Source organism: Brachyistius frenatus, unplaced genomic scaffold, assembly GCF_029030835.1.
Source record: "Brachyistius frenatus isolate BFR_SWC_R1_liver_20210118 unplaced genomic scaffold, ASM2903083v1 Contig_60, whole genome shotgun sequence".
In the NCBI taxonomy this organism is placed as follows: Eukaryota; Metazoa; Chordata; class Actinopteri; family Embiotocidae; genus Brachyistius; species Brachyistius frenatus.
In genome coordinates, this window is record NW_027210659.1 from 2,146,989 (window position 1) to 2,160,794 (window position 13,806).

The 13,806-nt window shown below is 41.7% G+C and overlaps 1 protein-coding gene across 5 annotated transcripts in view; it reads right to left on the minus strand.

Annotated features, from left to right (window-relative positions):
- The window catches only part of dapk1 (death-associated protein kinase 1), a 78,297-nt gene that overhangs the window by 21,071 nt on the left and 43,420 nt on the right, over positions 1-13,806 (minus strand). For all 5 annotated transcript variants that reach the window (XM_069705984.1, XM_069705981.1, XM_069705986.1 and 2 more), the window contains 10 exons: positions 12,441-12,593; positions 9,649-9,694; positions 9,372-9,461; positions 8,207-8,299; positions 6,365-6,484; positions 5,000-5,098; positions 3,474-3,572; positions 2,173-2,271; positions 1,880-2,077; positions 1,067-1,264 (listed from right to left, as the gene is read on the minus strand). In XM_069705984.1, the coding sequence (XP_069562085.1) occupies positions 1,067-1,264; positions 1,880-2,077; positions 2,173-2,271; positions 3,474-3,572; positions 5,000-5,098; positions 6,365-6,484; positions 8,207-8,299; positions 9,372-9,461; positions 9,649-9,694; positions 12,441-12,593 (1,195 nt within the window). The remainder of the gene's footprint in view (positions 1-1,066; positions 1,265-1,879; positions 2,078-2,172; positions 2,272-3,473; positions 3,573-4,999; positions 5,099-6,364; positions 6,485-8,206; positions 8,300-9,371; positions 9,462-9,648; positions 9,695-12,440; positions 12,594-13,806) is intronic.

The following is a 13,806-nucleotide window of genomic DNA, read 5'->3' on the forward strand; positions in this document are numbered from 1 at the left end:
ACCCAAATACTGTGAGCGTGTGGCGTAGTTTGATCTGGCTGCTCTTAGAAAATACAAACATGTTTGAGTTGACTCATCGAGGTGGTGTAACAGATCACATAATGCTATCAGTGCTGAGCTGGCAGCAGCAAACATTAGCTGTGTTTGGAGATTGAGTAAGATGAATGTCAAAACTGGTCTCAACTATGTGCAGCAACATTGTATTTCAAGGATAAAGCAATGTGCCAATATTCTCCAAAATTAGCATCTGGTTATTAGTAATGACACATAATCATAGCGGGTAGTTTTATCTTCGAGGTTTAACGTTCTCTTTAGATGCCTATGAATATGAAGTGTCATAAAAACGAAATATTTTGCTTTTGTTTTTTTGACCTACATGAAGATTTTGGTGCTGGATTGGCCAGTTTACTCAACAGTAAAATTAAAGATCCAATTTTTTACACTCATCATCTGCTTTAGCTTCTCAGGCGTTCTACCAAGAAAAGGCTGTTTTGTGTCTGTGTCTTTAAGGTGCATTAATATCAATCCTCTCTTCTGATTGGCCGAGTGTGTGACATTGCAGTTCAAATACAATACGATACGATACAATATACTTTATTGCCCCCATGGGGACATTTTTCTCGGGCAAGTGTAAATAGCTTGTCCAAATGGCACAGTTTCTGAATGTGGGCCGTGTGCATTAGTTCTTGTTCACCCCCACCTCTTCGGATTGGAGACAGAAATCTTAGAAGAAGAGAGCGGTATCTAAAAAAACTACTGAATGAGCCTACCAGAGCTTCTGTATGGAGTAACTTAATATTTCTAGTTGGAAAGTCAAAGAGTTAATTTGCAAGACATAAAAAAACAACAACTACAAAGTGATTCCAAACAAAAGAGACGGAGAGACACAAAACACAACACACATCTCTCCCGGTCTCAGAGTATTGCTCCTGGAAAGACAGGTGTTTTTTCTTTTTTCAGATTTTGGCGAGTTGCCCTTTCAACCAACTCAAATTGTTATCAGTCCAGTGTTTTGGAAGTATATTTTTCTGCAGTTTTAAAAGAGCAGAGGAGTGGTTGTACTCACCTTGTTGGGCAGGTCCAGGCTGGCCTTGGCACCGCAGATCGCCATGACGATGGGCAGATTACCATCCTTGCAGGCGATGTGGAGCGGCGTGTTGCCATGGCGATCCTGCTGGTCTAAGTGGCAGTGGTGTCTGAGGAGGCAGCGGACAACTTCAACCTGACACCTCCGTACGGCCAGGTGCAGAGCTGTGTGTCCGTCCTGGAGACACACAAACACCGAGCGGGGTTATGTCCTCCGTCTCTTAACGGGCAGCGTGCATCTCTGACAGCAGATTCAACACTTCAGTGAGCAGGGGCTGCAGAGATGCAGGTGTTCTATCAGACTGTGACCTACAGAGGCGCACGCTGCCCTTAGCTGTCTTTTTTCGACATATTTACTTATGCCTTTTGTCAGAGCATCAGCTTTGCTTCTTTTTTCTTTTAACCTTCAGCTAAGTGGGTCGCCGAGGGCGTAATGTCAGTTTATCAACATTGTTCTACAGGAAACCTGCGGGAAACCTGCCAGACGAGTTTGTTCTCCTTTGTTGTTTTTCCTGTGCATTGTTTACTCAACCAGTGTCCCATTTCGAAATGTATCAAGCCATACATATATTTACTAATTTTAGAGGTGCATTTGGAACAAACAACTGTCAGGCGACCTGACGGCAGTAAGATCTGGAAAACGCAGCTCTTTCTTTTTAACGAAAAAAAAAAAAAAAAAAATTGAAATCAACAACATAATATGAATCATTATATCAAAACATGTAGAACTGAAATGTTCGGATCCGACGACAGTTCTGTCAAAATAAATAAATAATAATAAAAAAGTGATCACCTTGTCAGTAGCTTCTACATCGGCGCTGTGCGCCACCAGGCACTCCACGATGTCCACGAAGCCCCGAGCGGAGGCCGTCAGCACAGGACTCTCCCCGTCACGGTTCTTTGCGTCCACGTGGCAGCCTGCCTGACAGAGTGCTCGGGCGACTGCAGAGTAGCCGTGCCAGGCGGCGCAGTGCAGCGGGGTCTCCTGCTCCTGGAGATGGAAACGTGGAGTGCATGAGATTAAAACCTGCGTCGTTCTAATGACCACGGCGTCACTGCGGTTCCGCTGCAGGAGCACGACCTCACCCTGTCTGCCAGGTCCGGGTTGGCCTGGATGCTGCACAGGTAGCTCACCACATCCACGTTGCCGTAGCGAGCCGCCACATGAAGAGCTGTCTCCCCAGACTAGAGGACGCAAAGAGTTAAAACAACATGAATAAATCAGCAGTTCAAATTTACAGAAGAATGTGTTTATGTATACTGCAACTTTAAATAAAAATAATAGCATCAACAAACAATTTGTTTTTCTTGTGAAAAAATATTTCAAAGCAAAGACACCCCTAAGATATAATGTTCCTTAACACTGCAGTACTTTGAGGTACGGCAACTGAAATGGCTTTTAAAGGCCTGTTAGTCATGCCATTTACTCTGAGTCTCAAACAAGATATTTAGATTTTACTCTTCTGATTTGGGACTCGTTAGAAATCGATCTTTCAACTTTATGTCAGAGAAGCAGCTCGTTAGCAGAAAGGCTGCCGCTGTGAAACAATACCGAAGACTATATTTAAAAAAATATCTTAAGAGGACCATTTAAAAATGATATAAAATGGATTTATGGTGGAAAAAAGCTTTAAAATAAATGCAGTTACGGGGTTTATAAAGAAACAGCAGATTCACCTTATTGAACGGGTTTGAAAGGCCGTCCTGTTTTCCCTTTCTCATAAGACAATTATCTGGTTACACACCGACACCTCAGGTCGTGATTTGAGGGTTAAAGTGTAATGAAGCAAGATTAAATTTTAATGATCCTTGGACTGCAACGAGATAATAATTAGGAAAGTGCCAGGAGTGCAGATGAGCTGCGGTCTGGTGGTGAAGGACTCTGCTCTGTTCAAAGACGGAGACACCACCAGCAGATAAAATGATTGAAGAGATCGGAAAAGGCTTTCAGTGTGCCCAAGCGGGCTCTATGATCGAGGCCACACCAGCATCAAAAGCAAACAATCACACACACACACACACGCACACACACACACACACACACACACCTCTCTCTCTCTGCAAGACCTGTTTCTATAGCAACAGCAAATAAGATGATAAAATGCCAGAGTAACTGGTTTCCTCCCAGGTGTGTAAAATCTAGAGTGTGAATGTGTAATCCGTGTGTGTGTGTGTGTGTGTGTGTGTGTGTGTGTGTGTGTGTGTGTGTGTGTGTGTGTGTGTGTGTGTGTGTGCGTGTGTGTGTTTTGGGGCATTTCAAAGTAATGCTTCTCAGGGGCTTTGGTGGGTAGGAGGTAGTGAGTAATTGCCGATAGATAACTGGTGTAGTAGTAGTGAGAATGTGTTTGAGCAGCAGACGTGTCAAGCTGGGAAAAGACGTGATTCACCTTATCTTGGACATCCAGAGGACACTTCTTTTCATGGAGGAATTTCAGGGTCTCGACATGGCCATGTCTCGCTGCATAGTAGATAGCGTTGGCTCCACTCTGAGGGTTCCAAAAAGAAAAACATTCCAGGATTCATCCCTGACCTTTACGAGAAGATTTAGCTCTCAGACATTGTCTGCAGATGGTATACGAACATCCTTTTAAATCACTGCACAGCACATTTCTGACAGGGAAGCTGGGACTATTTTGAGATGTGCTAGCATCCTGCATTTAGAGCCACACTAGTCAAGGTGCAGCCTTGGTAACTGGTTATAATTAAACTTGCTAAACATGTGGCACTGTGTCTGTAACTTGGACATCTGTTGGGAGACAATACTTTTCATATTGTTACCTTTTGTACATAGATTACTGATCTTAAACTCAAGAAATTGTCTGTTATCAATCACTGATCCTGTACCAATGTTCTCTTGGGATGGTTTGGGACTAAAAACCTGTGTTGGCGTCCCCCAATGACCAAATTAATTAACTGTGATTAATCTGCCATGTAATTGGTGCTAATATCCCCATAGTATATCAGATCTATGCATCCAGTTATGTATGTTGAGATGAACTGGTTCAGTGTCTATTTGAAAATTATGTTCTCACGCCAATACCTCCCACACAAAATCTCTAAAGACGATGTGTATCTTCTTTAAGGCTGGGTGGCCATGTTGCAATTAATATGACATTATCATAAAGAAAAGCCACAAAACTTTCAGTGGAAATTTCTAGTTCAAATGTGAATATTTTCTTTCTTCTGTTTTCCATAATTGTAAACTGAAATCTTGGGATTTGTATTGTTGGTTGGACAAACATGACAACAAGACATTTAAAGACGTCACCTTGGGCTTTAGGAACTTTAATTATTATAAGAACTTTAATCCTAATCCTCTCAGCCCTCCTACCAATGTGCATAAAACAATGAAATAACTTATTATGCTTTTTAAAAAAAAATTAGAAATATATAGTTTAGAATCAGAATTTTGTCAAATAATAAACTACAGGCGGATTTAATTCCATTTTTACTAAAGGCATAAAACAATGTGTATTTTTGCCCACAAACAATTTTAAGACTTGTGCTCATAAAATGAAACAAAAAAGGGACAGTAATCACATTAAAGTAAGCACATCTAATTCATGGAATAGTCCGTTTTTTGTAAATATTTACAAAAACGTTCGCAGTTTATGTCTCAGTCCAATGACTTACTGATGGATTTAAATATCCTTTTAAGACTATTTAAAACATCGATCAATATATGCTATTCATATGATATTTTCTACAGTGAGTTGTGCAGCACAGCTGAGTGTAATGAGTTCATGGGTGCATTTATTTATAGTATAGATAGCCCCCATAATAATCCAAATGACAGTGTGTCACTGTTTTCAGTCATCATTACTGCAGCTGCGACGCCTTTAATGCCCGTCTATTAAACCCCACAGCTGGATGTCAGAAGCACAATGATGACACCAAAGAGACGAGTCTTTACCTTGTCATGGGCCTGGATGTCGGCACCTTTTCTCATCAGCACCTCGATGATTTGAATGTTGCCACAGCCGGCCGCTATCAGCAGGGGAGGAGTCCCGTGCTGCAACATACACACATATCATACGTTCAGTTTCAGCAATGATGGTGTTTAATGTGTGCAAGAGCTGCAGCTGTGAACCTCAATCTGACGAGGTGTAATAACATAACAAGACTACGTCAAAAAACTAGCAGATGGCTGGACTGTGTATGAAACACTGGAGGGCTTTTATTTTCAAACAAGGGCTTTTAATTTGAGATGGATAAAGAAAGTCGCAGCATTCGGCCGACCAATAATGTAATTTTATGAGTCAGTGACATTTAGGTTTACGTGGCCGTTGTGGTCCAGACAAAGAAAAAAGGAAGAAGGCAGCTGTTTTTCTCCTTTAAAATGTGTTCAGGAAATGACTTCTCACATTTTAGAGCCTTTCTTCTTGTTATTTTTCTTTGAGGGTCTGAATGGAGAGAGAAATAGTGATTGAGGTAAAAGAAAATGGCAAGATAACCTTTTCTGAAACAGGTCCTGAGCTTAAAAATAGGCCAAACATAGAAATCTGACAGTTACCAGCAGTAACTCAAACATTTTCTTTTGCCTCTTTACAGTGTTTTAGTCTCTCTCAAGAGTTGTGTCACTAGTCGTAACGTTATTCTCCTCCTCCTCTCCGTACTGATGTATTCTCGTTCCTTCTTTCCTCTTGTTTTCCTCCATCAGCGAACAGCGTCTCCTTCCCCATCGAACCAGAGTGACGTTGAGTGAGTTGTTGAGTCTTAACACGTACCTGACCATCAGGCTGTTTGGTGTGGAAGCAAGTTAGGAGTTTGGCTCCTTTCTACACTAAAATGTCTGTGATGATTTTTTCTTTAGGTTTCAATTGTATGGTCATCTTGGGGGCTGCAGTTTGAGGTGCTGTTGAAGTGTTTCGAGAGGTGTCTCTTTCAGCCAAGACGTTCACAAACACCATTAACACGATGACAAACCTCGGCTCATGTAAACAATATTTCTCATTTACATAAATTGAAGCACACTCGTAAAATCTCAAGCTACACAAAATCAAATTTTAGACCTGATCAGAAAGATCCATTCAGCTCCTGAAGGAGACAGCTCTGCTTTCTGCTGGACATGTGAACACCCTCATAAATAGTTTGACGTGACAGTGTGGTATCAATCCTTCAGATTGCACGTGGAGCTTTGGATTTATTAAAGAATGCAACACGAAACATTTCTTACTTTTACATTAATACAACCTGGTTAAAAACAGAACAGTTATAAGAAAGAAGAAGAAATGATGGCTTGTTATGTGCACTTCATACATGTAAATATGTCAGTCACCTTGTTGGGCTGGTTTACGTCGTAACTGTTCAACGAGCCAAGAAGATGCTGCAGACCGGGCACGTTATCATCGTTTATGGCGTGGATGATGGCCTTCATCACAAAAGAGTCTTCCTCATCCTCGGTGGGTGGGAAAGAAAGATAAAGACAGTTACTCTTCCACTAATCTCAGGAAAATCGAATCCTGTTACCATTAATCCGGTTAATTATTTCCATCACACGCTCTCCTTAGACTCTCTTTCATTTCTTTCTCAGGCGTGAATACCCAGAGAAACCAACAGAAAAACAACAGTTCTTTTTGCATCTGCAGCTCAGACGAAACTCCATATCAAGACTCTTTCCGTCAGTGACATGTGACCCAATAACGTTCAGCCTCAGCTAGCTGTATGGCGCAGAAATTGGAGAGACGGGAGGATAGAAGAGTAGAGGGGATGGAGGCAGGCGAGCCTGATATGGAGTCTGTTCAATCAAGCCTGACACTCCAGCTACATTCCTCAACATAACCTCCCTGCTGGGCGAGCCGCGACTGAAGCACCTCAGACAAGCGGCAAAGCGCCTGCTGGGAATTCACTGTCAACACAGTTGTTGTCTATCTTATTTTCCCTTTGATGTGCAATATTTCAAGACTTTCCTCTGGTAACAGCCTGCTGGTAAATATCCACTTCAAAACCTCTTCAGCACAACAAGAAAACATCGAGAAGAAAAATAAATGTTGATGACCTTCATTCCCTTGATTTGATCGCTCTGCTTCTCACTAACAAATTTCCCCAAAACACAGAGAAAGAATGGAATAACTGGAAAGTATAGACGTGGTCTATGCTTGCAACCCGAACCCACCCTCCCCCCCAAAAAAAATGCTTGATTATGAAAATGATGTCTGCTTATTATCACTGTGAATTGTGGAGCTGCTCTTAAACCCCACCTCTCCATATGGTCTTTAAATAAGGCACTTAACCCTGAAACTGCTGAGCCCACATAGACGATGATCTTTAAGAGAGCTGGTGCAGGCGTTATCCCCTCCTGCTGCAGTTCGGCTTGTAAACTACAGGAGGCGCTGCATCCTCAACATGCCTGGTTCTACCTGCCATCTCACCTGGGACATGGGGAAGTTGCTGTGTAACCCTATGATGAGGAAACAGGCCTGGCCCTGGCCTGCTGGCAGTGCTTTGTAAATGATTTAGTTGCTCACAGACGCAGCAGCGTTGACATCACTCAGGCTTGTCAGTATTAACTTATAGACTGAAGCTTCACACACTAATAACACAAAAGCCTTCGTGTGCTCCTGTCTGCGAGCAGACCGATTCATTTATTGACAAGACATAATGAGAGTCTCCTTCTGTGGAGGCGCATTCCTTCGAGCTGAATCTGGCTTTAAAGTGGCACACACTGAAATTCCAACAGTTCTACAAACACACGACCTGTGGCACTTTGGGAAAATGAGAAACAGATCAATTACATGTAGAGGCTCGAGATTATAAGAGAGATTAGCAAGGTAAGAAATACCAGAGCTGTGACTGAGAGCCCGGGGCTCTAATAAGCAAATGCGCTTCAATAAAAGCAAACTGAAACTCATTAAACTGCCCGTCTCCCATCAATTATTTAAATTCTTTCTATATTACAGAAAAGAGAGGACTCTGGATTTATCAGAAATGGCACTCTTGTTGTAGTGTAGATGTTTCACTCAGGAGCAATTCAAAGCCTCGATGGCGTTACGAGCCGCAAACCCAATCCACTTAATGAATTTGGATCAAGATCTCGGCTGTAATGTTATTATACTTTTTTGAATGTTCGCTGTTATTTTAGGGAAATAAAAAAAAAAAAAAACAGATCTCCAGGTCTTACCAGCGTGTCATCACTGCGCGCCACACTTATGTTGCTTCTGGACAGGAAGGAGCGGGACAGACGGTTGCATAAGGAGATGAGCCGGACGGATTGCTGGAAAGGAGAAGAATGGCGGTTGGTGAATGAGTAGAAGTGAAAACAAGTTCATGTCAAGTCCCGTTAAGGAGGCCGTCAACAGGCAGGCGAGCGGAGATGCAAAGCAATTTTCTGCTCTATTTAGAGTCAGTTACTTTTCATTCTTGGTAACCCGCTGACCGTCATACTGGTGGGTGACTTTTCCCTGCAGTGCGTCAGTACACTGGATGTTAAGGTGAACAGGACAGAGGAAAGTAGAACTATCTACAATGTCTAGAAACCGCTTTAAAATGTTTATCAAATTTAAACACAAAACATTATTGGAAGCTTGGAAGTACAAATACACCCAAACCATTCATTTACACACACATGTAGTACAAAAGCACACAGTATGATAATATAAGTAACTTTTGGTCTCAATGGCAATCGCAAATTTGTAGCGCAACACAAAAGCGTGTCACCTCAAGAAGTTTCTCAAGAAGGGTAACTCTTGCTCGCATCTTGCTGTGATGGATGACCGTCACGGGTCATCAATCACCCCTGAAGCTTGTTTTTATGGAGTTAGTTGAGGATTTATTCAGTATGAAGATGTGATAATTTGAATATCACTTATGTTTGTTATGTTTTGGGGCATTTTTATTATAAGAAAATAAATCAACTTAAAGTCAGATCAAGGTTTGCTGCAAAGCCACCAGCTGTCAGTGTGCCAGAATGCCCGAGCAGATAACAGACACATGGCCAGACAGCGCCGCCAAAACCAGCTGATAAACAATCCCTGCTCTTCTTTCAGGCTGGTAGCGTCGCTGGCTCAGCTGTGACGAACCAAAGCGGACACGTAGACGAGCACCGAAGCAGCGCCGCAGCAAAGCTGATGGTTCCGGTGACCCAGCGGTGGTGGTGACATTGAAGTATGTCAGAGGAGACCTTTTGGCAAGAAGCTTTCAAAGGGTAGCGTTGTGGTGGATGTGATGAGTAAACTGGGAACATCATGGGCAGTGTTTTTTTATTTGTTCCAGTAATTGGTCTTTCTTGAGGCTCCAGTGTGAACACGTGTTACCAAGTAGAGACGATACGACAGAAAAGCACTTACCTTCCACTTCCTTCGAGCTGCAAACTTTTTGAACTTTTCCATGTTGACAGCCGACTCCTTCCTGCTCAGCGCTTGCTGAGTGTCTTTTGGCTAATTTCACAAACAAGAAGACACATTTAGTAAAGAGTCGGTAAGTTCAGCCTGAGCAACCTGCAGCTTATAAACTCAAGCTGTTTCAAATGTGAACTACTGGAATAAAATAAAAAGGAAACGGTTTAAATTTGACAGGATAAAACAGAGATGAAATCAGACATGTATTTAAAAAGCAGAGTCCGACCTTGATCCAGGGGTGCTGGAGGCTGTCCTGAATCGTCATTCTCTTTCTGTGGAGAGAAAAATGAAGAGATAGAACAAATATTTACCATTAGACATGTAGCAGTTGCAGAGTTCATAGTTAACAGTCTCCTGTAGTTCTTTCTGGAGTGGTGAAGTGTTGATGGTCATGTAAATGTCTGCAGTATGACCAGCTAATGTGGATTATCTCTTATTTTGAAGGGGAATATACACTCATGGGTGGTGGATGGCATAAAGAAATCTGAGGAGCTTGAGCGGGAGGTTAAAAATAAATGCAGGCGTTAATAGACAGGAGTGTGTGCATCTGAAGGATCTATTGGATTTTTAGATCCTTTTTTATATATATTTTACAATAAAGGTGATTTTTAATAAATGAATAAAACCATCCTCCTGTTCATAATCACAATGATTGTGGCCAACAATCCATAAAAGCTCTGGACAAGTTTAATGAGGGATTACTGAACCCAGACAGCAAACACAGCTGTGTGCACATGGATGAAGGAAACTGTCAGCGCATTTAGCTGTCAAGACATGATCATGATAAAGCTGCGAGATACTAACACACATTCTTACGATGAAACAATTAGAATCTTTTCTGAATCTTATTAACCGTTTAGAAGCTTTTCATTTCTGGTACTGAGACTCAAACACATCTGTAACAGACTATGATGAATATCTGCAAATTTCCCCACTGCGGGACTAATAAAGGATTATCTTATCTTACATCAAGCCATCGTTAGCTCCGTTTTAAACGATGCAGTCTTTCACTGAGTGGACTCAACCGACAAAAACAAACAAATAAACAAACAGAAGCATCGGCACCTAGTTGTGTAATAAGGCAATGCAACTTTCAGTCTCATGAATCTGTTTCTCAAGTTGGACGTCTTGGTTTGTATTAACTGTCCCCTGTTGCACTCGAAACAACAATCCATCCATTGAATTTGAATTAAATGTGAGTTATTGCTGCTTTCTTTCTTCTTTTTTTTTTTTTTTTTTTTTTTAAATCATCCTTAATTTAATATCTTTGGGTTTTAAATTGTTGTTTGTAAAAAATATTAAAAATCTGAATGAGTCAACAGAGATTTTCTAACCCAAAAAATACACTAATGAAAAAAACTGAATAATGACAATATTATTGCAGCTCTGCTGAATTGTTCTGCATTGACCTTTGATCATCTCAACATATTAGTTCCTTTTAGAAACTCCAAACAAATGTACGTGATCAACTTGTGTACTGTTGATCCCACAGTAATGATTTGGACATCTCAGTTAACATGTTAACATGTCAAAAAAGCTGAGCCAGTCCCGAGAGAAACTGGTGTGGTTGAAAACGCAGATGCGACTTCCCTCTCTGACACACCCTGTATTACAGCTGCTGTAAATTAATAACCGAAACAACAGGCATTGTCTGGTCAAAGTTTCATTAGGTCCAACATAACAATGAGAGAAACTGGTGTGGGTCAGTACACACACCACTTCCTCCTGTCTCCATCTGTTTACGCCCACATCCCTGTTTTTAGCAGAAGTTATTCTGACTGTACACGGACCCCCCACCCCACCCCCCCCCCCCTCCCCACACACACACACACACACACACACACACACACACACACACACACACACACACACACAGAGGGTTTCCAGTGTTTCCACGTCTCATGCGGGGAGATGTACCGTATTGTTGGTTTATCACAGTGAACATTGACTGCACTGGTGCAGGTTTGGTCTGAGAACATTATCCAACAGCAACATGCGTCTCTCTTCTTTGAGCTAATCTTCATTAATCTTCCTGGCAGCTGAGCAGATTCATGTCTGCTCATGATGGAGATCAATTAAAAGCCGTTCCATTTTGATGCACTCGGTTGGGGATTTTTAAAAGCCCAATTAGGTGAAGTTTGTAAAGTCGGTTTCGTCTTTCGCCTACTGTCTGTTTAAAGAAACCCCGTTACTGCCTCTTTTCTTACTTTACCCTACCTAAATGTAATTATCTCCACACTGACAATTATTCACCTCTGATAGTGCCCTTGTTCTCGCTCCATTGTTCTGAAGAAACAGAAGTAATTACGAGCGAGATACAGTTTTAATGACAGTTACTGCTGGGAAACTCTGTAATGAAGGAGACAGCAGCTAAACACTTCTAGGAACCACAGCCAATAGATATATTTCCTCGTGACAAGCCAGATGTTGATGGAACATATGCAGAAATTACATTTTCTTGTCAGCTTTTTTGGATTGATGAACTCAGACCACACAAAGATCAAATATTTCAAAAGTTAAAGTTACATTAAACAGAAATAAGGATGGCATAGAGCATTACATTTATTAAGCTGTGGGATTTTTTTAATTATAGCTGCTGTCATTTTAATTTGAAGTCCCTGACCTAATTTATTGATTGTTCTACTCTGGTACCAAAAAGATGACTTTATTAATATTATTAAACTGAATGAAAATAAGTTTCCAACAATTTTGAGTCATCACAGAAGACATCTGTATCAATTATAACTTTTCAGATCTTCCACACATTATCACGAAACAAGAAAAACAACGAGAGGACCAAAAGCTTTCTGCATGCAGCGTTTCATAACAATGGAAATTTTACATTTTTAATACTGACTTCATAAAATCAACAGTTTAAAAACCAGCTCATGCTGGCTTTTACTGTATTTAAAAAAAAAAAAAGAATAGCAACGATTAACTTTAATATCTCCAACTGTTCAGGACTTTTATCTCGAATATCGTCTGATGGAAACAATCTCAAAGACAGACTGCACATACTTTGGATCTTTGACAAGGAGCCTCGCTATGAAGTCTTTGGCCAGGACGCTGGTGCTGCTGAAGAACTCGTCATCGAACGTGTAGTCCACAGCCGACACGTTCGCCAGCGTCTCCTGCTTGTTGTCTCCGAGGAAAGGAGACGCACCACTCAGGCTGTGGGATGGGAAAGAGGTTTACAAGGTCACAGATATGCACGCTGCTAGTTGTTGAGTTTAATAAAGACGTTGCAGTCTGGATGGTTTGAGATTTAAAAATATAACTAAACAAAGTGTGGGGGGGATTATTTTAGATTACACCATCAGCTCTGCAATCTAATGGAGTCTGACAACAGCAAAGCTTTCTCATCATCCAAACAAGTCTCGTCGGGTTTTGTGATGAAAGGGAAAAGGAATTCATTAGATTTTAGTCCAAACACTAATTCACTCGCTGCTGATTAGCTTCGGCCCTTAAAAATCGAAACTAAGACCTTACGACTCTTTGACGAGGGAATGTGATTACGGAGCTGCACGGTAATTAACGGAGACTCATTAGTTAAAGCTGAAGTATTTGGTGCATGTTAGCTGAACGCTATCGCAGCAGAGCCAGCTGGACCGCTCTCAGTTTGAGTGCAGCGCAGGAGTTTCAATGCACTTCCATGCTTCTCCACTGAATGCGCACATAAACAATGAGCATCAGCGAGAGGATAATGTGCACACCAAGCACAAGACAAAAGCACGTTTTAATGGACAAACCAACACACTGTACAGCACACACGGGGCTGTGCGGTCATGCATGTTGATGAGGTCTCAGTCTCCTGGAGCTCTGGCAGTTAAACCAGAAAGGAGTCCGTCACAAACGCTGGCGCTTTCTCCACTGAAGCTTCTCCAGCTCAGCACCAGCGGCTAATTAACACGCCAGCTGGGAGAGACATGGAGGTGGTGCAGGTCAAGCTCAGGTTCAGTGGAAATGTGTGAATTTATCGACGGTATAAGGCGCAGCTGCTCACAACAAACAAGTAATTAAGGGCATTTTTCACAAGACCATGCAGGAAAATCAGCAGGAAAGTGCGAAGTCAGGATTCTTTGGAAGCCTTTTATCCAGCGTTTTCCCAAAGTGCCTCACAAATGAGACTTTAAGATGCACTATGCATAATTTGATGCTGGAATAAACCCACCTAAACAGCCTCAAACCCAAATCAGGGCTCCAGCAGAGCAGAGTCACCGCTCCCTGACTCATCACATTTACACCAATGATTTCAGGTTAAGTTATCTAAAGCAAAGCAAGTCTTTGGACTATTAAAGAGGGGGGATAGTAGGGTTTCACTGTTACAGGAGTTGGCAACTGGGTCATTACTCATGCTCAATAGAACACATGCTCCAAAAACTCA